This window comes from Ranitomeya imitator, chromosome 7 (assembly GCF_032444005.1).
Source record: "Ranitomeya imitator isolate aRanImi1 chromosome 7, aRanImi1.pri, whole genome shotgun sequence".
Classification (NCBI taxonomy): Eukaryota; Metazoa; Chordata; class Amphibia; order Anura; family Dendrobatidae; genus Ranitomeya; species Ranitomeya imitator.
In genome coordinates, this window is record NC_091288.1 from 177,386,997 (window position 1) to 177,412,622 (window position 25,626).

The window sequence follows — 25,626 nt, forward strand, 5'->3', positions numbered from 1 at the left end:
GTGGAGCGTATTTGGCTGTAACATAAGGGAGTTTGTCCACCAAAGAGCTTTAGAGAGCTACAATAATGAGTTACACCTCCATTAGCAGAGCGCGGGAGCGCCGCTTATCCAGGCATATGGGACACAGGACATGTAAGGCTCGCAACAAAAGTGACGACCACTCTATTGGAACCTCCTTTCACCAGGAACACTTAGGCCTTCACTGGCTACATAGCAAGTAACAGGATGTGCAGTAAAGGGACTGTTCGCCCATCTTCTACTCTTGCCACTTATGTATATATATTCAAAAAATCAAGTAACCCCATGAATAAGGCCCAGGAGGGTCGAAACGTTGGGTTTCTATTTTCTATGTGGCAACTTTTTTTTGTTACCTTGAATAAGTTTGGCATACACTTTCGTGCATCATACCAGTTTTGAGTTTGCGGTAATTTTTTCTCTATACAATAATGAGTGTCTGCAGGCAATGGAGGTTATTTGCAATTTTGGGGCTGCAATTCACCAAATGGTGTTGGGAATTTGGACAAAATTAACGTTATCTTCAATGCTGATAAATACAGACAGACATTTATCCATCATGCAATACCCTCAAGGAGGCGTCAGATTGTTTCCAAATGTGTTCTGCAGCAGGAAAACCAATCCCAAACATACAGCCAATGTCATTAAGAACGATATTCGACATAAAAAAGAACAAGCCCTAGAAATGATGATATGTCCACCACAGTGCCCTGATCTCAACATCATCCAGTCTGGGATTATATGAAGAGACAGAAGGATTTGCACAAGTGACATCCACAGAAGATCGGTGGTTAGTTCTCCAAGATGTTTGGAACATCCTCCCTGCTTAGTTCCGTCAAAAAACTGTGTGCAAGTGTCCCTAGAAGAATAGATGGTTTGATGTTGTTCTGAAAGCAAAAGGTACCATCCCATCAAATACAGAGGTTTTGTTTATTCAACCAATATGCTTAGGGCGATCAAAAGTTTTATCATCAAGAAACGGGAAAACTTTTACATCAAGTAGTAATATAACATAATGCACAATGGCAATGATATAGTGAATTAAAGTTTGTGCAAATTTAATTTTATGCAGAGCAGACTAAACGTTATCTTGGCTGGTTATATCGGATGGCTTTCCTTTGATGTAAGTGTTTCTATGGTGAATTTTCTATTGTTGTGCAGAAATTATAATGTTCTCTATAATAAGCTGTTGGCAGGGAACGTAATCTATGTAGACTGTGCCCGCATACAGGATATTAAAATCAGATGGGGAGAGATGGTAAGGGATGGGAATTTTATCAGTTAGGGAAAATGCATCTTGCTTATCCTTTAGTAATTCACACTTGGTCACCAGATCTCCATCCTGATACCAAAATAATATTTACCTTCCAGGGTTGAAATTCTATTTTGAATATTAAAGTCCATCCAAACTGAGATTTTTTTAAAAACTTTTCTATAAACACGAATCATCATTACTAAAAAAAATAAATACAATGCCTTCTTACACACCAGTAGATGGATTTTAGATGTAGTATTGCCAAAAATTATGTATGAAGTGCAAATTTTCTTCCTTCTCCATGATTATTATTAGTCTATTTTTTCTCTATAACTGTGCTACTTGGGAGAAGACTTCCCGGTGTGGATGTGTATAGTTGCACTGCTTTCTCTGACCAATCCCCTTCTCTGGACCTTGTGGCCCTACCCACTGAACGCATGCCACCATAAAGAAGGTGTTAACCAAAAACTATCCAGCGGATTTTTAAAACTAAAGGTTTGGCATTTCTTAGCGCGAGGTCTTTTACGAGGCCATGAATTTACTTTGATATGGATTTCGGACATGACAAACCCAAATCATTGACATAGTATCTTCTATAGTATTCTCATTAAAAAAAATATATCATTTATTGCTAGTTTTTATTTATACCTTAGCTCTGAGGGTCCAAGCTTGAGGATGAAGTCTGAAGTCACTTTATGTGACTGCAGAGATGTGAATCCTCACAGCATGCACAGTGCGCACTGTCCAGATTCTCCGGCACCGGCACTGGGAGAGAGCGAGCGTATAGCCGCAAGTATGTAACTTGCAAAAGTGCGCTCACATGCAGAATAGATGAGCGCAAGGTAATTCAACACAAGTGTACTGAGCGAGTCCAGACACATCTAGTTGGAAATTGCATACTCGTGGTCACATTACCGCCTGCTTCCAACGCCGACGCTGGAGAATCCTGACAGCGTGCACTGTGCACACTGTGAGGATTCACAAGTCTGCAGTCACAGACAACCTCTTTAAAAGTATTTATACCAGATGAATAAAATACTAGTTTCGTTTTTTGCTTTTACCATTTTCTCTGCTAAACTTCTAATACCAAACTATATTCACCCCTATCGTCATATTAGGCTGTAAGCTTCCCCATCAGCATCTATGACGATAATGTTAGTTGTGTAAACTGAACTTGTCCCTAGTGAGCTGTGTAACCTGTTTCAGCATTAAAACCGCTTTACTGTGGAATGAATACAAATGTACACTTCCCTGCCATAATTTATTATTATTATTATTATTATTATTTATTGTTATAGCGCCATTTATTCCATGGCGCTTTACATGTGAGGAGGGGTATACATAATAAAAACAAGTACAATAATCTTAAACAATACAAGTCATAACTGGTACAGGAGGAGTGAGGACCCTGCCCGCGAAGGCTCACAATCTACAAATTAATTAAAAGAGTTTACAAGTATCAGCCACTGGGTGACATATATTAGGTAAATTAAAGGGGTTGTCTCAAGTTCATAAATTAATAAACTTGCAAAGTGCTTTTATGAACATGCAACGTTGCAATTTAACCCTTTTTAAAAACCTTGAAGAACATGGAGAAAAGAGGAAGTTTTACTTTATAGTATATAGCTAGTTGCCTAAGTTACCTGCCACCCTGCAGTCCCAGCGAGGCTGGCTACCTACGCAAAGAGCGTACGGCGCAAGCAGGCTCTGTGCTTTACAGCCTGCTTGCATTACTGTAGCTTTCTGGATCACTGGATCCGACCAGCCTCAGCCCCCCTGCATTTCTCCCATGCTGCAGATGCAAAACTGCCCATGCTAACAGCCTGGGAGGGTGTCACACTGTGACGGTCTTCGGTAAGGAAGCGGGGCCTTAAACTGTCCCTGGAACTGGGACCCTAACTATCCCTGTCCCTGGGGAACCTCTTGAAGAGTCTCCGACCTTGCTATGCTCCTGTTAAACTGTCCCCTCCTACACCCCATGAGGCATGGGACAGAAATGTAATGTAAACAAGATACAAAGACAAAAAAGGGATAACAGAAGCACTAACAAAAGCACTAACCAACAATAGGGAGGAGGATAGGGACAGGGAGGAATAAACTAAATGGGAACAGGGACCAAGAGGTAAGAAGGTCTGACCAGTTTAAATAGGAAGAGGTAATGACCAAATCAGAGGCAGCTGAAATAAATCTGCATGCTTCGGACAAGCATAGAACAAGTTGTTAACCTCTTCAGCAACAGAGGAAATTAAATAAATTTAATATGAGACCGAAATCACACCATCTCTAAAGAAGACCTGTGATTCATTACCCAACATGACCGTCTACCTCCAGGTCTTCCAGGGGGACGTGACACCCTCGTGACATTAGAAGCACAGGATGAACCAGCGGTGCAACCATGCTGCTGGTATGAACTGTTAATGGAGCGCCCCCAAGGGCTAGGGGAACTCGGTACCGGACCCTTCGGTTCTCAAGGGGGATGTCACAGTGGCTGACCCGGTCCGTGGCCCTAGGGACGTCTGTTGTAAATGGGGAAAGGTCTTTAAAGGGATAATGTTCGTGACACCACCTGTGGTATTCGGTCAGGGTGACCGACGCTGCTTAGGGGTCCGCTGGGGTGATGTTATGGCAGCTATTTGGTATACCTTCCCACAGGTGAAGTATGTCCCCAGGGCTTCCCAGAGTGTAGATGGTGATGGTGTGAGGCGCAGTGAAGAACGAGGACACAAGATTGTAGTCTCTTTACCTTTACTGAAGGCTTCAGCGTCCACAGTCCAGAGCACCAGATCACAGGGCAGGCAGAGTCTGGCCAGTCTGAAGGCAAATCCAGAGTCCCCTTATCCAGGTGGAAATCAGTAGCCTTCCTCTAGCGCCGGATGTTGTAGTGCCTTACTGCTAAGCTTCTCATAAGGCCCTCACAACTGATGTTGGTGTTCTAGATGTTATGTCTTTCTCTCTGTCCCCCGGATGGATAGGAACAACCCGTATGACTGGTGGCTTGAGGCTTTTTACAGGAGCTCTAGGATACCCCGGCCTCCCATTGTTGCCACCGTGCCTCCTGGGTAAAGGTCGGGCAACTAATATGGAATAAGCTGTCCTGCCGGTCTCTGGAGCCAGGCTTGGAGACGATGACTCCCTCGGTGTTCCGGCTACCGGATTCTGCGCCTCAGAAAGGAGGCAGCCTTTTACAGGGCAGAACTCCTTCTGGTTTCCTCTCCTTTTGCTATGACTTAGTTTCTCACTCTCTGCAACACAATTCTCCTTCAATGTCTCTTTCTTAGGATGCTGCCGCACGTCATGCCGATGCAGCTCCGTGGCCTTCTGTCTAGGCCTCTGACAGGATCCCACCCCTGTCAGGGACCCACTACCTGAGTGGAGCTCAGATAGCAGCTAACTGAGTGAAGCCCAGTTCGCTTCTGCCTCTTCTCCCTCACAGGTGCTGCCTGGGTGAAACCCAGTCAGCTTCTGACTAACTTCCTATCCAGACCACCAGTTTTACCTAATTGTGAAGAGTGCCCTACTAAATAGGAGCATAGCTCCCCCTGGTGGACTGGAGTGTGAAGTGTGTTGTGTGGTTTGTGATACCTGGTAAAGTAATCTCCTTTATTGTCTTCAGACGTAACATACTTGGCCTGATTTAAATGAAAGCAAATGATTTTAGTATGTTCTTGGTATGTAGAAGGAACCTGGAGTAACCACAGACAACCGGCAAATGCAAAAGCAATGCAGAAGCTGCCCTTCGTCAGATTCATGCTAACCACTGGGCCACTGTGTTGCTCATATTAATGTCACCTGTTTCATTATACAATATGCAAGTTGGCCACCATGAATGTGTAGGCACCATAGTAAGTGTCTATTGTTTTAATAAGGTATCAAGAATAATTCATGAGAGTGGTGCTATTATTCTTCTCTGTTCACACCTATCTCTACTCTCCTGTTCCCTTCCATCTTTTGTGGATTAAAGGTGTATATAAAAAGACTGAACAATTCCCCACTGCACTGATATCAGGACCTTATTATTAAAATGCATCTATTACTTCCCATTATGAAAACACACATTTTTTTGAAGACATAAAAATTGCATCGTTAAAATCAATGGGACAACAGATGAAAAAAAAAAAACGCGTCACAAATGACAGGTAAAGCCGCCATCTGTGCTTTTAATCCATTGTTCCATTTACTTCAATGTAATTTCGCCCAAAAAAATGTACAGCAATGGATAATTTACATTTTGTCAAAACAGATGTATAAAACCCATCACCATGTCTTATAAAACGGATCCAAAATAAAAATCCCAAACTAATTTTCATATCACTTGAATAAACCCATTCCTGTACTGGAAATTGTTCCCATTTGTTTGTATAAAGCAAATATTTTGCCAGCAATGAACATTATTATTATTTCAGGATTGAAAAATATAACTTTGTATGTACAGATCTTTATAAATTCTCTTTTTTATTCCAGTTACTAATGTATGCCTTACCATACTTTAAAAAAATGAAATAAATAAATACATAAATAAAATGCAAGGTTTTATTTCAACGACTCTGAGGTTTATGTGTTTTACTCCTCATGTTTTTGTTTACTTATTTCTGTATTATGAAAAGCTTCTTGCATTTTAGCCTGCCCGCCTTTTTCCAATTTATCTAAAAATTAAAATAATAGGATATACAGTTGTGAGAAAAAGTGTTTCTGATTTAGGGTATGTTCACACGTTCCTGATTTCCATCCTTTTTTTTTCAGGACTGTTTTTTAAAAAACTGCAGCTCTTGGCAGAAAACGCAGGTCCTTTTTTTGGTCCTTTTTTTGTCCTTTTTTGATGCGTTTTTTGATGCGTTTTTTGATCCTTTTTTTGATCCTTTTTTTATGCAGTTTTCTATGCAGAGTCTGTGTGTTTTCTAGGAAGTTTTTTAGGGTTAAAATGGCTGAAAAGACCCTAACCCTACCCCTAACCCTAACCCTAACCCTAACCCTAACCCTACCCCTAACCCTACCCCTAACCCTAACCCTACCCCTAACCCTACCCCTAACCCTACCCCTAACCCTATTCTAACCTTAGTGGAAAAAAAATTCTTATTTTTTTTTATTGTCCCTACCTATGGGGGTGACAAAGGGGGGGGGGGTGTCATTTACTATTTTTTTTTATTTTGATCACTGAGATAGATTATATCTCAGTGATCAAAATGCACTTTGGAACGAATCTGCCGGCCGGCAGATTCGGCGGGCGCACTGCGCATGCGCCCGCCATTTTGCAAGATGGCGGCGCCCAGGGAGAAGACGGCCGGACGGACACCGGGACGCCGGGTAAGTATAAGGGGGGGAGATTAGGGCACGGGGGGGGGCATCGGAGCACTGGGGGGGGCATCGGAGCACGGGGCGGTGGGATTGGAGCACGGGGGGCGGGATCGGAGCACAGGGGGGCAGCCACACTCCGCCCACGCACTTCCGCCCGCTTCCCCGCACTTCCTGCTGCAGCGGTTCTGCACCACAAACCGCAGTAAAACCCGCAGATATTTTTTTCATCTGCGGGTTTTACTGCGGGTTTGACCTCACAATGGAGGTCAATGGGTGCAGAACCGCTGCGGCTCCGAAAAAAGAAGTGACATGGTACTTCTTTTTTCCCGCAGCTATTCAGCGCGGCTTTTTTTTTTATTTTCCGCATTGTGGGCACAGCAGTTCCTGTTTTCCATAGGGTACAATGTAATGTACCCTGCATGGAAAACAGCTGCGGACCCGCAGCGGGAAAATCGCGGCAATTCCGCATGAAAAAAAGGATCGTGTGAACATGGCCTTAATATTCTTTTGCATGTTTGTCATACTTCAATATTTCAGATCACCAAACAAATGTAAATATTAAACAAAGATGACACAAGTAATCACAAAATGCAGTTTTTAAATAAAGGTCTTTAGTATTAAGGGAAAAAGAAATCCAAACCTACAGGGCCCTGTGTGAAAAAGTGATTGCCCCCACAAAACATAACTGTGGTTGATCACGTTTGGGAAGCGGAGTTCAAATTCCCTAGCCACACACAGGCCTGATTACTGCCACACCTGTTCTCAATCAAGAAGTCACTTAAATAGGACCTGCCTGACAAAGTGAACTAGACCTAAAGATCTTCACAAGCTAGACATCATGTTGCGATCCATAGAAATTCTGGAGCAAATGAGAAACAAAGTCATTGAGATCTATCAGCACACTGCAGCGCCAAAACATGCAAACTTGAAAAAACGAAATTTGAACTGCATTACTGCACTAGAAATATGAAAAATGAGAGCTTTTAGCGCACAAAAATGGCCAATTTTATGTGTACCTCGTAGCCACGTTAAGGCATCTCTCTTATACGAGGTCCTACGTTTGACCTACCTCTGCTGCCCTATTTATTTAACTATATACGAGTTGGCGACTCTGGGTTCAGCACCTGTTCACACTCAGTCTATGTTTGGATGTGCAGATCAGGTTTTTTGAAATTGAGATCTATCAGTCTGGAAAAGGTTATAAAGCCATTTGTCAAGCTTTGGGACTCCAGTGAACCACAGAGAGAGCCATTATCCACAAATGGCAAAAACATAGAATAGTAGTGAACCTTCCCAGGAGTGGCCGGCTAACCAAAATTACCCCAAGAGTAAAGCAATGACTCATCCAAGCGGTCACAAAAGAACCTGGAAGACTTGCAGTGGTAAATGGAACCATGAATTTTGCTGTCAACCAGAAAATCCTGAAGGAGAATGTCCGGCTATCTGTTCATGACCTCAAGCTGAAGGGCACTTGGGTTATGTAGCAGGACAATGATACAAAAGGCACCAGCACGTCCACCTCTGAATGGCTTACGAAAAACAAAAGTAAGACTTTGGAGTGGCCTAGTCAAAGTCTTGACCTTAATCCGATTGAGATGCTGTGGCATGACCTTAAAAGGCGATTCATGCTCAGAAACGCTCCAATGTGGCTGAATTACAAGAAGAGCGAGCCAAAGTTCCTCCAAACATTGTAAAAGACGCATTGCCAGTGATCGCCATCACTTGATTGCAGTTGTTGCTAAGGGTGTCCAACCAGTTATTAGGTTTAGGGTGCAATTCATTTTTCACACAGAGCCCTATAGGTTTGGATTTCTTTTTCCCTTAATAATAAAGACCTTCATTTATAAACTGCATTTTGTGTTTACTTGTGTGATCTTTGTCTAATATTTACATTTGTTTGGTGATCGGAAACATTTAAGTGTGACAGACATGCAAAAGAACATGAAATCAGGAAGGGGACAAACACTTTTTCACACAACTGCACCTCTTGTCAACGGGCAAATACTCACTATATCTTCTTCTCACATTTGCTGCTGCAACTGAAAACCTCTTTGGCTTTTTCTTTTGCAATTGAGACTGATAAAAATTAACAAAGCATTGCAAATGAGATTCATGCTATAGGCAAATTACAAGAAAGCGGCCAAAAATCACCAGCTGTGGTCTGCGATCTCAGACCAAGTATAACAATCTATTAATTGTCTAAATCTAGGACACTGCTATTAAATCTAGGACACTGCTCTGATCTGTGCTATAGCTGGCTGCTTTTATACTAGGGTTGCCAACTTCATTTTTTATTTTTTTCTGTACAGCCAACGTTTTTTATGGATATATTGGAGAACGTTGAAAATTATTTAGATTTTAAAGGGGTTTTTCATTACTGGACAGCCGCAGCTTAGTCAATTACAAGAAAAACAATGGATTCTCATGTTCTGCAGTGGCGGCAATTCTGATTTAAACCAGACATATACTGTATATTACCTAAAATCTGTGGGACCAACATGTATAAAGACATTCATGGCATATGGCAAAAATTTCCATGATGGGAATACTTTTAACTACTGACCATTATCACACGGTGTTAATTCCTCGTTAGTTATAATTGATTTTCACAGCAATGGAGTTAAGCTATTAAAAGGAATTTGTGACCAGGTTTTTTCTACCTATTCTGAGAGCAGCATGATGTAGGGACAGAGACCCTGATTCCAGCGATGTATCACTTACTGGCTGCTTATTGTAGTTTTAATAATCTGCCGATGAAACAATGATTTTATCACAAAAGGACCACTTGGCCTGCTAACAGGTAGTTCAACTACACCACCATTGATTGCAGCTTTCTGTATTGGTGTATTGGACAATGTACACAGAGAGCTGTCAATCAGTGATTTGGGTGGGGTTATATATAGATTAGCATTCAGAGAACTAATACATCTGTAGCAGATGAAATCTAATCTAAACTGCAGCACTGTTACATACTTGTGTGGGTTATGACGGGCTTCGCTTCCTTCCACTGGGTCCACTGCCCTCTGTTGTGCTCCACCTTGGATTTTGCAAGTTGCCCAGCATGGATTAATGACATCCTCTCAATAGACCTATTTAAGGCTTATTAAGAAACACACCTGTGTTTTGGGATGGAGACTCAAGAGCCCTATGTTTGGAGTGCTCCACCATCTGTGCTTATTGAGGTTGTGATTGCATTCATCCTTGCTGCGTTCCACTTCATCTGTCCTACTGCTCCAGAGATTACTGTTTGTCCAAGTCCTCGAGGAAGCTGCACTATCGCCTGGGGTCCGTGTGCCCACCAGGACCTGAGGATTAGTGGATGCACCACATTTGGTGAGCCTGACAAGCACGCAGTAAGTGATACAACACTAGAATCAGGGTCTCTGCTCCTACATTATGCTATTCTCTCAGATGAGGTAGCAAAATCCTGGTGACAGATTATGTATAATCTTTTGGAAAGTACTAGACAAAGCCCAAATGTATATGCATCAACCAAAGAAACCAAAGGAACTCAATCAAAATGTTGCCCTTGGTTGGAAAGGGATCCATAACCCCAGTACTGCAAAGCAACCAGTATTGAGCCACCGAGCTGCCTATACTTTTTTAAGAAATGCTTACAAAAATTCTGAACACGAAACTAATGTTGTCAAATTTACATTGTAGATATATGTCACTGTTTTTGATTAATCCGTCTGAGCATCAGTTCTTTGATGTCACGAAAAAATGAAGATCAGACAATATGAAACTGTCTTCCTATACATGTGTAGTCATAGCCAGCTGCCAATCTGCGAGACAAAAGCTTTTCTATGGTAATTCAACTTCCATCTTCATCAGGATTCTAAAAGGATTGAATATTTGCATCTGTTCAAAGGACAGACATCAGGATTTTTAATCAAACCCCTTCGCCTTTCTCTGACTTGGAAGAGTTTGTTTTGACAAATGTATTTTACGTTCATTAAATCGTTCTGAATAATTACTGTGCCCTGAAAAAGTGGACATAGAATATATCAATGAAATGCTGACAATTGCAGTTATATGTGCTTGTAAACTATGGGCTGTAAATCCAGCACTTTTAGGATCAGGAATACCACTTTGATGTGTTCACAAAGCAATGTGATCATTATTCCTATATGCACAGTATAGAGGAGGGTCTTACAATGGTGCAGATTGTGTATTACTATTTCTCATGGTAGTAAAACAATGGTGTTACCACAACAACTGTGTGCTCGCAGAAGGGATTGTCCAGTTTTTTTTGGAAAAGGATAAGCAAATCTCACGGCCCCAATATCCAAATCTATAGCAGAGCCCACTCCTCACTTATTTATAGCTCTGCAAAATATATCATGTCTTCATTAAAGTTAATGTTTGCCATTTGTCATGTCCCATGATTTGGGAATCATACAGACAGTATTATATTATCGCTGTGTTGTTATGTTGTGCTTGCAATAAGGTTTGCTATCTTAGAAGTTTGTCCTTCCTCTCTCCCTGTTGTAGCTCTGATGTCAGTAACCCCTCCCTTTTCCCCATTCTTATTCCTCATTACTGTTTATTACCCATCTTAAGGTCCCGTCACATTAAGCGACGCTGCAGCGATTTAGACAACGATGCGGATCGCTGCAGCATCGCTGTGTGGTCACTGGAGAGCTGTCACACAGACAGTTCTCCAGCGACCAACGATGCCGAGGTCCCCGGGTAACCAGGGTAAACATCGGGTTACTAAGCGCAGGGCCGCGCTTAGTAACCCGATGTTTACCCTGGTTACCATTGTAAATGTAAAAAAAAAAAAAACACTACATACTTACATTCCGGTGTCTGTCACGTCCCCCGGCGTCCGCTTCCCTGCACTGTGTAAGCGCCGGCCGTAAAGCAGAGCGGTGACGTCACCGCTGTAATCTGCTTTACGGCCGGCCGGCGCTGACACAGGATGCAGTAGGAGTGCAGGGAAGCGGACGCCGGAGGACGCCCTGCGCTTAGTAACCCGATGTTTACCCTGGTTACAAGTGAAGACATCGCTGGATCGGCGTCACATACGCTGATTCAGCAATGTCAGTGGGAGATCCAGCGACGAAATAAAGTTCTGGCCTTTCTGCTCCGACCAGCGATGTCACAGTAGGATCCAGATCGCTGCTGCGTGTCAAACACAACGATATCGCTATCCAGGACGCTGCAATGTCACGGATCGCTATCGTTATCGTTCTAAAGTCGCTCAGTGTGAAGGTACCTTTAGAAGCCCATGTGTTTGCAGATCTGGTCAGAACAGACTTTTTTTACCTACTGTGTATATCTACAAGAATTCAGCTGGAAAATAAACCTTCTTCTGGAATCTTCATATGTGCTTCCTACAGTTGAGTTCAAGCTATCTGACGATATATCTACGTGTGAGTACTGTTTCAAGGAGGTGGCCCAGAAACGGTATTTCAAGCACCCTACACTTGCAGCCTAGCTATGGAGTTAGAATACTATCAGGTCTGTGGGTGTGACAACATGGCTTACAAGCCCTGGCATTATTGCTAGCGCTATACATACCCCACGCATGAGTGGGCTTTCTTTCAATCACTTCATTGACCCTCTGAAGCTGGGTGTATGCATGGCAGCTTCAAAGAGGAGCACTGCGCATCTTCGGAAGTCTTCTGCACCTCCAATCATGCACAGTGCTCCTCTCTGAAGCCGACACACGTACATCCGGCTTCAGAGGGTCAATGACTAAGGGCTTCGGCCAAAAATGTGTCAGAGAAGTTCCAGTGCCAGGCTAGCAATAACAAAGTGAGCTTGTAAATAATTGCCATATAATAAATCACTTATTATACCTATCTTAACATTTCCAAGCTTTGCATGTAATTTGTGGTCTGTGGTTTTGCCAACAAAAAAAAACTCACATGAACTTTAGTTCTGATTCCCTTCTGACCAAGACTTCTCGAAGCCGCTGGATTTTTGTCATTTCAAGTTCAATTTCTTCTGGCGTCATGGTTGTTTCAGCCATCGAGACGATGTCAAGTTGATCTAAATGTGAAAAGTTATACAATATATTAAAGAAGAGAGAACAGTATTTCCCTTTATATTTTGCCCTGCACCTATTTTACATGAATAGGACTCTATTTTCAGTTATACTTTTTTGATATGCTTTTATAATTGCATAAGAAGTCCATGTGACAGTGAGGTTATCCCAACCTCATACTTCAGTGTGATCTCACCCTGCTAAAAAATACTACTACTACTACTAATAATAATAATAATAATACAGATAGTACTGCCTCCTTGTTTCTCTCTTTAATTGATGTATGCACATATGTTAAAGCCGCCTTATTTCTCACTGTAATTGATGTAGGCACAAATAGTACAAACTTTTGGTTTCAGTAAATGATGCAGACACAACCTCCTTGTTTCCCTCTAAATGATGTAGGCACAGATAGTACTGCCCTCTCTTTCCCTTTGTAAATGATGTAGGCTCAAATAGAACAACCTCTTTATTTTCCTCTGTTGATAATGTATGCACAGATAATACAGCCTCCTTGATTCCTTTTGTAATTGATGTAGGCACAAATAGTACAGCCACCTAGCTTCTCTCAGAAATGGGAAGGCATACTATTTGTGCCTTCACAAACTACACTCAGGAAATGATCCAAGGGGGGATGTGGAAACCACACACAAAAATGCAATCCAATAAGTCCATAGTAAAAAGTAATACTTTATTAGGAAAAAAAGGGCATGAACCGCACCTCCAAAAATCATAAGTTGATCTAAAGCCGCTAGGCAAAAATTTATTTAACTGAATATGAGGTTTTCAGTTTAACATTCTGATCAGACTGTATGAAGCCCACTGCCACTTCACGGCAAACCACGTAGTGGGTCCTACCACCCTAACGGAGCGGAGCTGTGTGGCGACCACCGCCACAGTGGCAATGCACCAGCAGGGCGGATGGCCTTTTGCCCCACAGCACCCATGCTGTTAGACTGAGCCCCCATGACTCCAGACCACGCCGCTCCACCAGCACAAAGCAACAGCAACAATGGCCGCCACACACCACCAACACCAAAATGAAAGGAGCACTGAAACTCACCTTCCTCCAGCTCTTCAGTGAGAGCCAAAATGGGCTAGACCCCTTACTTTACAGTCTCCTGCTAATTAAAATCACCTGTGCCAAATGGGAGGAGTGCTGGTCCAAGAAAGAGACTAGAACGTGCTTGTCAGTCAGTGCTTGCTAGAACAGTCTCTTTCTTAGACCAGCACTCCTCCCATTTGGCACAGGTGATTTTAATTAGCAGGAGACTGTAAAGTAAGGGGTCTAGGGTAGGGAAGGTGAGTCATAGTTATAGCAGCAAAGAATTATTGGGAATAAGATACAATTTGTTTATAAAATTTTGACATGCTGTTGCTGCCATTTTTCTTGAGTATTTGTCACTCAGGAAATGATGTAAGCACAGAAAAGTACTGCCTCCCTGATTCCCTATGTAAATGATGTAGGCACAGATAGTACTACCTCTCTATGTAAAAGATGTAGGCCTACATACTGTAGTTCTACCTATTTCCTTTCCAAAAATATGCAGGCACAGACAGTAGTTGCCATGTTTATCTCTGTAAATTATGTAGGCACAAATCACTCTGCCTACTTGTCAAACCCCCCCCCCAAATAGTGAAGACACAAGAAGTTCTGCCTACCTATTTTCCTTTGGAAGTTATTTAGCTACAGATAGTACTGCCACTTCTTTTGCAAATGATGTAGACACAGATAGTACTGTAAATGTGTCAATGAGGCAGGCACAGGTGATACTTCCTCCCTCTCTCGGTAAATGAAGTAGGCTCACATAGTGTTACTTCCGTGGTTCCTCCTCTAAATGATGTAGACAAAAACAATTTCAGTCTCTATATTTTCTCTATAAATTGTAGGCACGAATAGTACTGCCTACCCATTTAACCTCTGTAAATAATGTCAGTACAGATAGTACTACCTCCTTGTTTTTCTCTGTAAATAATGTAAGTACAGGTCAGATACTACTGCCTCTCAGTTTACCTCTGTAAATAATGTAAGTTAAGATAGTACTGCCTCCTTGTTTTTGTCTGTAAATAATGTAAGTACAGATAGTACTGCCTCCTTGTTTTTCTCTGTAAATAATGTAAGTACAGATAGTACTGCCTCCTTGTTTTTCTCTGTAAATAATGTAAGTACACATAGTACTGCCTCCCTGTTTACCTCTGTAAATAGTGTAAGTTAAGATAGTACTGCCTCCTTGTATTTCTCTGTAAATAATGTAAGCACAGATAGTTCTACCTCCCTGTTTACCTCTGTAAATAATATAAGTTAAGATAGTACTGCCTACTTGTATTTCTCTGTAAATAGACCATGGGCTCATATTTCCAGTGTGACCCGGATTGGCCCCTTTAAAAGATTCTGTTTGTAAATGGACGATGGGCTAATTTGTGGCGTTTCAAATATCCTGTGTCTCCCCCTTTTCTCACTATACAGACAATATGAAATATTCTTTCCTAGTTACAAACCATTTGCTAGCCCTCTGAAACTGCCATGGTTGACACCTCTAACATTCTCCCAGGAGGCCCCCTGTGGTTCTGAGTTCTTGAAATAAGACTAGGCAGATGTTATCTACTTTGGCTATAGACAATATGTGGACGCAGCCTTAACTAGTTATTTTACTGACATTATAGTTTACCTTACAATTATATACTTCCTTCACATTCATCTCCATCACTGTTTAGCAAGGTGATTTACATTACACCATGAATATAATATTTAATAACTGTAGAGGAGCCATATCCTTAAAGAGTTTATCCAAGACTATTTGTTTTCACTAAAGGCCTAAAAACTAACAGGCAGGTAGTTACTACCTGTCTGCTGTGCCCGGCACCAATCTCTGTTGGCACAGACTGCATCTGCCGGTGACGCAGCAGCTTCCGCTGGCGTTACATCGACAAAGCAGCGGCTTCTTTTCCGCTCTGCTCTGTTTATTGTATGTGACTGCCGATGTCATGCTGATTGACAGCTGACTCCCCACTATCTAATTGTCAATCAGCATGACATCGGCAGTCACGCCCTACCAATAGAACAGCCCAGAAGACGAAGAGAAACTACAGTACCTGCCTGTTAGTTTTCAAGCCCATGATAAAGTCCTAGATAAACCCTTTCAGTTGGGAATCTAAATCCAGATTTTTTTGTTACAAATTCTCTAATTTATTGCTCTTCTCATAACCTTATTGATAATGTAAACCATCAGAAAATCATTCCAGCTAGTGTATGAGAATTAATTTTAACATTGCTCCCTATAGGTTATTTTAAAGGCAAGTCATGAATGTAAAATTATAATAAATTATAGATCATTGAAATCAATATATGCAAAGCAAGGTAAGAAAGTGAAGACAAACGTGCTGTGTATTTTCACTCTGTGTGACACATATATTTACATAAATCTGTGACTATTTCCATATGTACAAACCATGCATATCATCTGCTTATTAGTGCTGACTACATGATTAAATGCTACGGCAGAGCTGACAATGAGCCAGCAGATCTGAGAACGCTCTATGTACCCTTGCAGAATTAGTGAGTCAATCCAGCTGCAAAACAACAACATGTGTTACCTATGGAAACAACTCATAATTATATCTCGACTTGATTCAAAGCAAGAAATTAGTAGCATACAAGGAACAAAATGACTGCAAGAATGGGAAATGTGCCCATCAATGATCTACAGATGGAAAAGGCCAATTAAGATTTTGTGTGCTAAGTCTATATACAGTTAGGGCCAGAAATATTTGGACAGTGACACAAGTTTTGTTATTTTAGCTGTTTACAAAAACATGTTCAGAAATACAATTATATATATAATATGGGCTGAAAGTGCACACTCCCAGCTGCAATATGATAGTTTCCACATCCAAATCGGAGAAAGGGTTTAGGAATCATAGCTCTGTAATGCATAGCGTCCTCTTTTTCAAGGGACCAAAAGTAATTGGACAATGGACTCTAAGGGCTGCAATTAACTCTGAAGGCGTCTCCCTCGTTAACCTGTAATCAATTAAGTAGTTAAAAGGTCAGGGGTGGATTCCAGGTGTGTGGTTTTGCATTTGGAAGCTGTTGCTGTGAGCAGACAACATGCGGTCAAAGGAACTCTCAATTGAGGTGAAGCAGAACATCCTGAGGCTGAAAAAAAAGAAAAAATCCATCAGAGAGATAGCAGACATGCTTGGAGTAGCAAAATCAACAGTTGGGTACATTCTGAGAAAAAAGGAATTGACTGGTGAGCTTGGGAACTCAAAAAGGCCTGGGCGTCCACGGATGACAACAGTGGTGGATGATCGCCGCATACTTAATTTGGTGAAGAAGAACCCGTTCACAACATCAACTGAAGTCCAGAACACTCTCAGTGAAGTAGGTGTATCTGTCTCTAAGTCAACAGTAAAGAGAAGACTCCATGACAGTAAATACAAAGGGTTCACATCTAGATGCAAACCATTCATCAATACCAAAAATAGACAGGCCAGAGCTAAATTTGCAGAAAAACACCTCAAGAAGCCAGATCAGTTCTGGAAAAGTATTCTATGGACAGATGAGACAAAGATCAACCTGTACCAGAATGATGGGAAGAAAAAAGTTTGGAGAAGAAAGGGAACGGCACATGATCCAAGGCACACCACATCCTCTGTAAAACATGGTGGAGGCAACGTGATGGCATGGGCATGCATGGCTTTCAATGGCACTGGGTCACTTGTGTTTATTGATGACATAAGAGCAGACAAGAGTAGCCGGATGAATTCTGAAGTGTACCGGGATATACTTTCAGCCCAGATTCAGCCAAATGCTGCAAAGTTGATTGGACGGCGCTTCATAGTACAGATGGACAATGACCCCAAGCATACAGCCAAAGCTACCCAGGAGTTCATGAGTGCCAAAAAGTGGAACATTCTGCAATGGCCAAGTCAATCTCCAGATCTAAACCCAATTGAGCATGCATTTCACTTGCTCAAATCCAGACTTAAGACGGAAAGACCCACAAACAAGCAAGACCTGAAGGCTGCGGCTGTAAAGGCCTGGCAAAGCATTAAGAAGGAGGAAACCCAGCGTTTGGTGATGTCCATGGGTTCCAGACTTAAGGCAGTGATTGCCTCCAAAGGATTTGCAACAAAATATTGAAAATAAAAATATTTTGTTTGGGTTATGTTTATTTGTCCAATTACTTTTGACCTCCTAAAATGTGGAGTGTTTGTAAAGAAATGTGTACAATTCCTACATTTTCTATCAGATATTTTTGTTCAACCCTTCAAATTAAACGTAACAATCTGCACTTGAATTCTGTTGTAGAGGTTTCATTTCAAATCCAATGTGGTGGCATGCAGAGCCCAACTCGCGAAAATTGTGTCACTGTCCAAATATTTCTGGCCCTAACTGTATATTAAGTGAACTTATAACAAGCTGACCCGTGGAAGCTCAAGCACAGCGCGAAACGGCCGTTGCCTATCCCTGCTCACAAGGGCTCCGTTTTCTTACTCCCCGGTCATGGAATTTTTAATATGAAGATCAAATAAAGTTGGGAATTTTAGATCAGTGAGTGCCTTCTCTTTCTTCTCACATATGGCAATGGATTTTCGTGTCGTTTCAGAAGAGCACCCGTGATCATGATGTGTGGCTGATACCAAGATGATTATTGATTAACTCCTGGGCCCTATTTCAGGACTACTACGATTTCACAGACAGTGCTGTTTGTCTTTTTGTGAAAAAAGCCGATCAAAAATAGATCTATAAGTAATATAAACAGAATCCCACCAAATTTAGAAGAACATAGCTATAGTAGGAATTATAAAACGTAACCTTTAATATGTACAAGGTAAAAATATATAGATAAAGACAAAAACAAATAATGTCACCCAAAAATAGTGCCTATCGTGGTACTGAATGATGTAACCTGTAAGAAAAAAACACATCACTTGTGGGCGATACCACAATAGGAAATCAGTGGGAATGGCCGCAGCCGTGCAGCATATAATGTCCCACGACAACAAGGTACCACTTAATAGCAATAATACAAAAATACAAAACAATTGCTAATTCACGTGACCTTATATGTATAAATATTGGCAGGTATCCAATACTAAAGGGGGCGGGAGGAGGTAAGGCAAGTGAGACGTCATAAATAATCAACAATAATAAAATAAGAACGATCTCACCAACTGCCGAAACCCGGATAGGTGGAGCCCATAGGGCGCTGAGGTGGAAGGATCCAAAAGTCAGCAACGTCAGGTGACAATACCCTGTCAACACCCTGAAAGGCTATCCATAAACCTATGTTCCCAAGCTCCCGCCCTTACAAGGGCAGTCCACAACTACCCCTAGACAACATCATGCCCTGCACTCTCCCTATTGATGTCCCGACGCGTTTCTTCGCAGGCCGTATCATCAGGGGACTGGCCTGCTTGGGGAGTTAAAGTGTACGGATGCTGAAAACAGAAAAACCTGCCACCCTCAAAATAGCATTAAGGAGCTTAATGCTCCGGGACATCAATAGGGAGAGTGCAGGGCATGATGTTGTCTAGGGGTAGTTGTGGACTGCCCTTGTAAGGGCGGGAGCTTGGGAACATAGGTTTATGGATAGCCTTTCAGGGTGTTGACAGGGTATTGTCACCTGACGTTGCTGACTTTTGGATCCTTCCACCTCAGCGCCCTATGGGCTCCACCTATCCGGGTTTCGGCAGTTGGTGAGATCGTTCTTATTTTATTATTGTTGATTATTTATGACGTCTCACTTGCCTTACCTCCTCCCGCCCCCTTTAGTATTGGATACCTGCCAATATTTATACATACAAGGTCACGTGAATTAGCAATTGTTTTGTATTTTTGTATTATTGCTATTAAGTGGTACCTTGTTGTCGTGGGACATTATATGCTGCACGGCTGCGGCCATTCCCACTGATTTCCTATTGTGGTATCGCCCACAAGTGATGTGTTTTTTTCTTACAGGTTACATCATTCAGTACCACGATAGGCACTATTTTTGGGTGACATTATTTGTTTTTGTCTTTATCTATATATTTTTACCTTGTACATATTAAAGGTTACGTTTTATAATTCCTACTATAACTTTGTTTGTCTTTTTGGTCTCTTTGACTTTTTTGTACTTATAAGGCTGCCGTCAAACTAGCAGTATTTGGTCAGTATTTTACATCAGTATTTGTAAGCCAAAACCAGGAGTGGGTGATAAATACAGAAGTGGTGCATATGTTTCTATTATACTTTTCCTCTAATTGTTCCACTCCTGGTTTTGGCTTACAAATTTTGATGTAAAATACTGACCAAATAGTGCTAGTGTGACGGCAGCCTAACAAGGTTAACCTGCAATAAAACATGCGCCAAATGACCGATCATATTGTGATTTCACCATTTACGTAGTTTAATTGCCTATTAATTTTCTATTGACATCGAAGTGAAATGAACATTTGTTTGGCACTTGCAGCAAAGGATTTGTACTGTTTATTGACGACTCTTTCTTGACTCTAGTCTTAAAGTTGCCCCAAAAGATCATGCAAACAAACATTTGCATTCCTAGAAATAGGAAACTTTTAGGCCACATTCACACGTTCCTTTTTATCCTGCGGGTTCTCCCGCAGCGGATTTGATAAATCTGCAGGGCAAACCCGCTGCGGTTATCCCTGCAGATTTTTCGCGGTTTGTCCTGCGGGTTCCGCTGCGGGATTTACCCCTACTATTGATGCTGCATATGCAGCAATATGCAGCATCAATAGTAATGTTAAAAATAATAAAATCATGGTATACTCACCCTCTGACGTCCCGATCTCCTCGGCGCTGCAGGCGGCGGTCTGGTTCCAAAGATGCTGTGCGACCAGGACCTTCGGTGACGTCACGGTCATGTGACCGCGACGTCACCGAAGGTCCTGGTCGCATAGCAAACCTGAGACCGGACGGCCGCGTGCAGCGCTGAGACTTCAGAGGTGAGTATATCATGATTTTTTATTTTAAATTCTTTTTTTTTAATACAAATATGGTTCCCGGGGCCTGGAGGAGAGTCTCCTCTCCTCCACCCCGGGTATAACCCGCACATTATCCGCATTACTTCCCGCATGGTGGGCACAGCCCCATGCGGGAAGTAAGCGGATCAATGCATTTTTATGTGTGCAGAATCGCTGCGATTCTGCACAAAGAAGTGACATGGTCCTTCTTTTTTTCCGCAGCAATTCTGTGCGTTTTTTTCCGGTTTTTCCGCATCATGTTCACTGCGGTTTCTGTTTTCCATAGGGTAACATTGTACTGTACCCTGCATGGAAAACAGCTGCGGACCCGCAGTGGCAAAATCACCGCGGTTCCGCAGTAAAAACCGCATAGTGTGAACACGGCCTTAAACAATGCCCCAGATCCAACCGTGTCAATAAAGCACCCAAGAAAGGCAGATATTCATAACAACTTACATTGGTGCAACCATCTTAAGACCTGTTTCACAAGCAACCCTACAAAATAACAGAATACAAGTCATCAAACTACGACTGTGTGAATGCAAGACTAGACTTTGATGGAGGCAAGAATGTTTTCTATTCACTGGCAACAAGAGATCTTAAACTCGGCAAATAAATTGAAATGATTCTGGACAACTCAGACTCAAAGCACTGACTTTAATATAGACTAATAAAATTTGGCTCTTGGAAAGTGTAATATAGAAAATCCTTTGGAAAAAATATAAAAAATTTCAGCTCACCACTATGACGGCCGTTTTAGATGCTCCAGCACGGAAGTAGTTCAGTCCAGACTAAGCACAGCTGTTTCCACGCAAAAAAAAGGGAGTGTATCCAGCGAGCGTGATAGGCATCTTGAAAAAGTGATCTGCCGAAACGCGTAGTTTTAGAGGGGTGAAATGAAAATTTTTGTCTATACATGTAACATTTTTGGATTCATTAAATATGGAGAAGTTCTTTGCATAAACGTCTATCACTGTTCCTTCTACGCTCGCTGGATACACTCCCTTTTTTAGCTTGGATAGAAAATCCTATTGCCACTTTTCAACAGCTTTTAGAAGCATATTTATACAACAAAAAATGTGGGTTTTCCAATAGTAAAAGATACCCTCCACCCAGGACTGAAATGTGAATATAGATTTTTATAAATAATCATCCTGTCAAGTGGCCTCTGTTTGCCTCCCGATGTCTCCTCTGCTCAGATTGGCATGCGTTTCCTCTTGTTTCCAAGATGACTGCCATAGTGGCTTGGGGAGTGAAGTAGTAAGTCTAAACCATGCTTCTCTTTAGGTTTACCGCTTTTTTCCCCATGACAATCTTGAAAGAAGGAGGGATAGAAGGCGATTTGATCAGTGTAGGCACCACGAGGACAACAGAAGACAACTGTTCGGATGAGAATATATGTGAAATATATAGACAGTTTGGAATTACAGAGTGGAGGGCACTTTAATGTTATCACTTATCCATGGTAATGGAGGTGGTCCTACTCCTTGGAAAGGTACTGATCTCAAGTTCTATTCTCAGCTAACTCCCGTAGTTTTCCCCCACCCCCAGATCTCTAAGTTCTCACCTATTCTGTATCATGTAGTATGATTTGTAACCATAAAATATTTGTGCCGTTGCTGAATTGTATGACAGGTCATCTGCTCAACTCGTAAGGTACCGTCACACATAGCGACGCTGCAGCGATACCGACAACGATCCGGATCGCTGCAGCGTCGCTGTTTGGTCGCTGGAGAGCTGTCACACAGACCGCTCTCCAGCGACCAACGATCCCGAGGTCCCCGGTAACCAGGGTAAACATCGGGTAACTAAGCGCAGGGCCGCGCTTAGTAACCCGATGTTTACCCTGGTTACCATCCTAAAAAGTAAAAAAACAAACGCTACATACTTACCTACCGCTGTCTGTCCTCGGCGCTCTGCTTCTCTGGTCTGGCTGTGAGCGCCGGGCAGCCAGAAAGCAGAGCGGTGACGTCACCGCTCTGCTTTCCGGCTGACCGACGCTCACAGCCAGAGCAGGAGGAGAGCAGAGCACAGCGCTGGAGGACAGACAGCGGTAGGTAAGTATGTACTGTTTGTTTTTTTACTTTTAGGATGGTAACCAGGGTAAACATCGGGTTACTAAGCGCGGCTCTGCGCTTAGTTACCCGATGTTTACCCTGGTTACCAGCAAAGACATCGCTGAATCGGTGTCACACACGCCGATTCAGCGATGTCTACGGGGAGTCCAGCGACCAAATAAAGTTCTGGACTTTCTTCCCCGACCAGCGATCTCCCAGCAGGGGCCTGATCGCTGCTGCCTGTCACACTGGACGATATCGCTAGCGAGGACGCTGCAACGTCACGGATCGCTAGCGATATCGTCTAGTGTGACAGTACCTTTACACTCCGTGACCATGCTTGATGTGGTTGTCAAGATTCCTCCACTCTATCTGGTGACTGGCAGCTCAGCCATTCAATCTGGGGAAAGGGTTTGCTGAGTTGTAAGTATTGTGATAGACAGCTCAGCCATCCAATCTGAGGCTGGGGCATGCTGAGCTGTCAGTGTTGTGAGAGACAGACCAGTCGCCCAATCAGGGTTGAGGCTTGTTGGGTTTCCTACAGGTGTCTCCTGTTTTGAGTGATTCCCTGGTTATTTAGCTGGCTGGCTGCCTCTGATTACTGCCAGTTGTATACTTAGCTCAGTGCTGCATGTTTGCCTTGTTCCTCCTGATTTATTGCTGCTTAATCTTGGAACATGCCTCTGACCATTCGTTTGCCTTGCCCCTTTGTCTTGATCTGCTACCTTCCTTAAATTGTGACCTCAGACTGTGATTCGACTACGCCTTTGCGTTACCACTTTTGTTTATGTCGAACCCTATTTGTGTCTGAGACCAGACTTCTACACTGCTCAGCATCACGGCTAGTCCATGAGTAATGACTAGAATCACACGGTGCTCTTCTGAAAGTGCATTTGAATGTCAGTGCTCCATCTAATAATAGGGCACCCTAGTGTCAAGCACAACAAACTTTCCTAAATCTTTCCGACAGAGCGACCAAGAGTTTTGCCAAGTTTTCTGGATTCTGGGAGGTTTTCCCCTATTCTAGTAGCCTTTTGGACATTTCAAGAGAGCTGGTAAGTATGATGAACAGAAGTTGACACAATAATACTATCTGATACACAATACATTGCACCCATTAAGCTATCCCTGTGTAAAGGGGTTGTGTACGATTAAAAAACATGGTTGCTTTTTAGGGAAAAAAGTAATGCCACACAAATAGCGTTGATGTTGAGCGATACCTTCCGATATCCGGAAATATCGTATCTGATTGGATCGGACAGATACCCAAAAAATATCGGGTATTGCCGATTCCGATACCAGAAACCAATGCAAGTCAATGCGACACAAATATCGGAATTTAAATAAACCCTTTCTTTCCTTGTAGGCTAATTCTACATGAAGGAAAACAACTAAGAATAATGTAGGATGTATTGGGGGCGGTGGAGGAGACATTAAAGGCATAGAGGTTTAGCCCAATCAAACGGAATAGCAGGAATTAATTTTTTTTAAGACGTTTGGAGTTACAAAGATATTGACTATGTTAAGCCTTTTTATATTTTGTCAGATATTTATGTTTCACTACTTCCATGCTTTTCACCTTCTTTTTTACTTCTCCCACACTTTCTCCTTCATCATCCTCAGCAGCAACATCTTTTTCATCAACTTCTTCTTCACCTTATTCATCTTCTTCTTCACCGTCTTCCTATTATTCTTTTTTTTTACATTCTTCATATTCTTCTTATTCAACTATTCTTCTTCTTCATATTCTACTTCTTCATCTTCTTCATATTCTTCTTCTTCATCATCATATTCTTATTTGTGACAGGCATTCCTGTAGTTGTTATCTATAAAAGTTTAAAGATTACACCTTCCGTTCTGCCTGTCACAAAAGATTTACAACAGGATTTGTCCACGCTCAGTTTGGCCTGCAGCAGCAGGTTTTTTCCAGGGGCACCACGAGGAGGAACAGACTCACCCCCATACACTGCTTAGTCTTCTTCTGCTTATAATTTAGATAATATCTTTTGCTCTGATGTTTAGTCTTATTCTTAATGTTCTTCTGCAGCTTCTTGTTCTTCTGCTTCTTGGTCTTCTGTCTCTTGTTCTTCTGTATCTTGGTGGTTGTCTTCTTGTTGTTTGTCCTTTTGGTCATCTTCTTCAGGGTCATCTTCTTGGTATTCTTCGGGGTGGTCTTCAGGGTCATCATCTCCAGGGTCGTCATCTCCGGGGTCGTTGTCTCCAGGGTCGTTGTCTTCTTCGGGTGGTCTTCAGGGTCATCGTCTCCAGAGTTGTCGTCTCCGGGGTTGTCGTTCCCGGGGTCGTCGTCTTCTTCAGGGTGGTCTTCAGGGTCGTCGTCTACAGGGTCATCGTCTCCTGGGTCATCATCTCCGAGGTCGTCGTCTTCGGGGTAGTCTTCAGGGTCGTCGTTTTTAGGGTCGTCAGGGAGATCCAGCGTGATTACCGAAAACCATTTAAAAAAGCTTGAACTTGGAAATGTAGCAGAAGGTACAAGAAGGCTGAGGAACTGCCAAGAACCAGCTGACGGTACTGGAACCCGGATTGGTAGCCGAAGGTACTCAAGCCAATGGAACTACCGAGGACCAGCTGACGGTACTGGAACCCGGTTACTAAGCAGGAGGTACCCATGCCAGAAAGCACTACCAAGGACCACCAGACGTTGGTGGAACTCAGATACCGAGAAGGAGGCACCTAAGCCAAAGGCTCTGTCTGGAACCAGCTGACAGTACTGGCACCCAGGGGGACCAATTCAAGATTGACTTCCAAAGAACCAGCTAATGGTGCTGGAACTCAGATAGGCAGCAGAAGGTCCACATGAAAAAAAAATTGCAAGACCGCAAGCCAGCCGGAGTTACCGAAAACCCACAGTCCTACAGGGGGAGCTTGTCCTACTGGCACTACGGAACCAGCCTTGATTGCCAGTTCCCACAGCCGACATAGGAAGCACCTAAACTGCAGGCACCATAGAGTCGGCTAACCCGACCGCAACCCGACAGGACAACGTATTGGAGGCAAAGTGACCTTGACACTACCCGGAA

At 42.6% G+C, this 25,626-nt stretch overlaps 1 protein-coding gene across 1 annotated transcript in view; it reads right to left on the reverse strand.

Moving 5' to 3' along the window:
- Positions 1-25,626, reverse strand: part of BMERB1 (bMERB domain containing 1) — a 202,684-nt gene that overhangs the window by 25,472 nt on the left and 151,586 nt on the right. Inside the window, exon 2 of the mRNA XM_069734106.1 lies at positions 12,439-12,562. Within this exon, the coding sequence (XP_069590207.1) occupies positions 12,439-12,562 (124 nt within the window). The remainder of the gene's footprint in view (positions 1-12,438; positions 12,563-25,626) is intronic.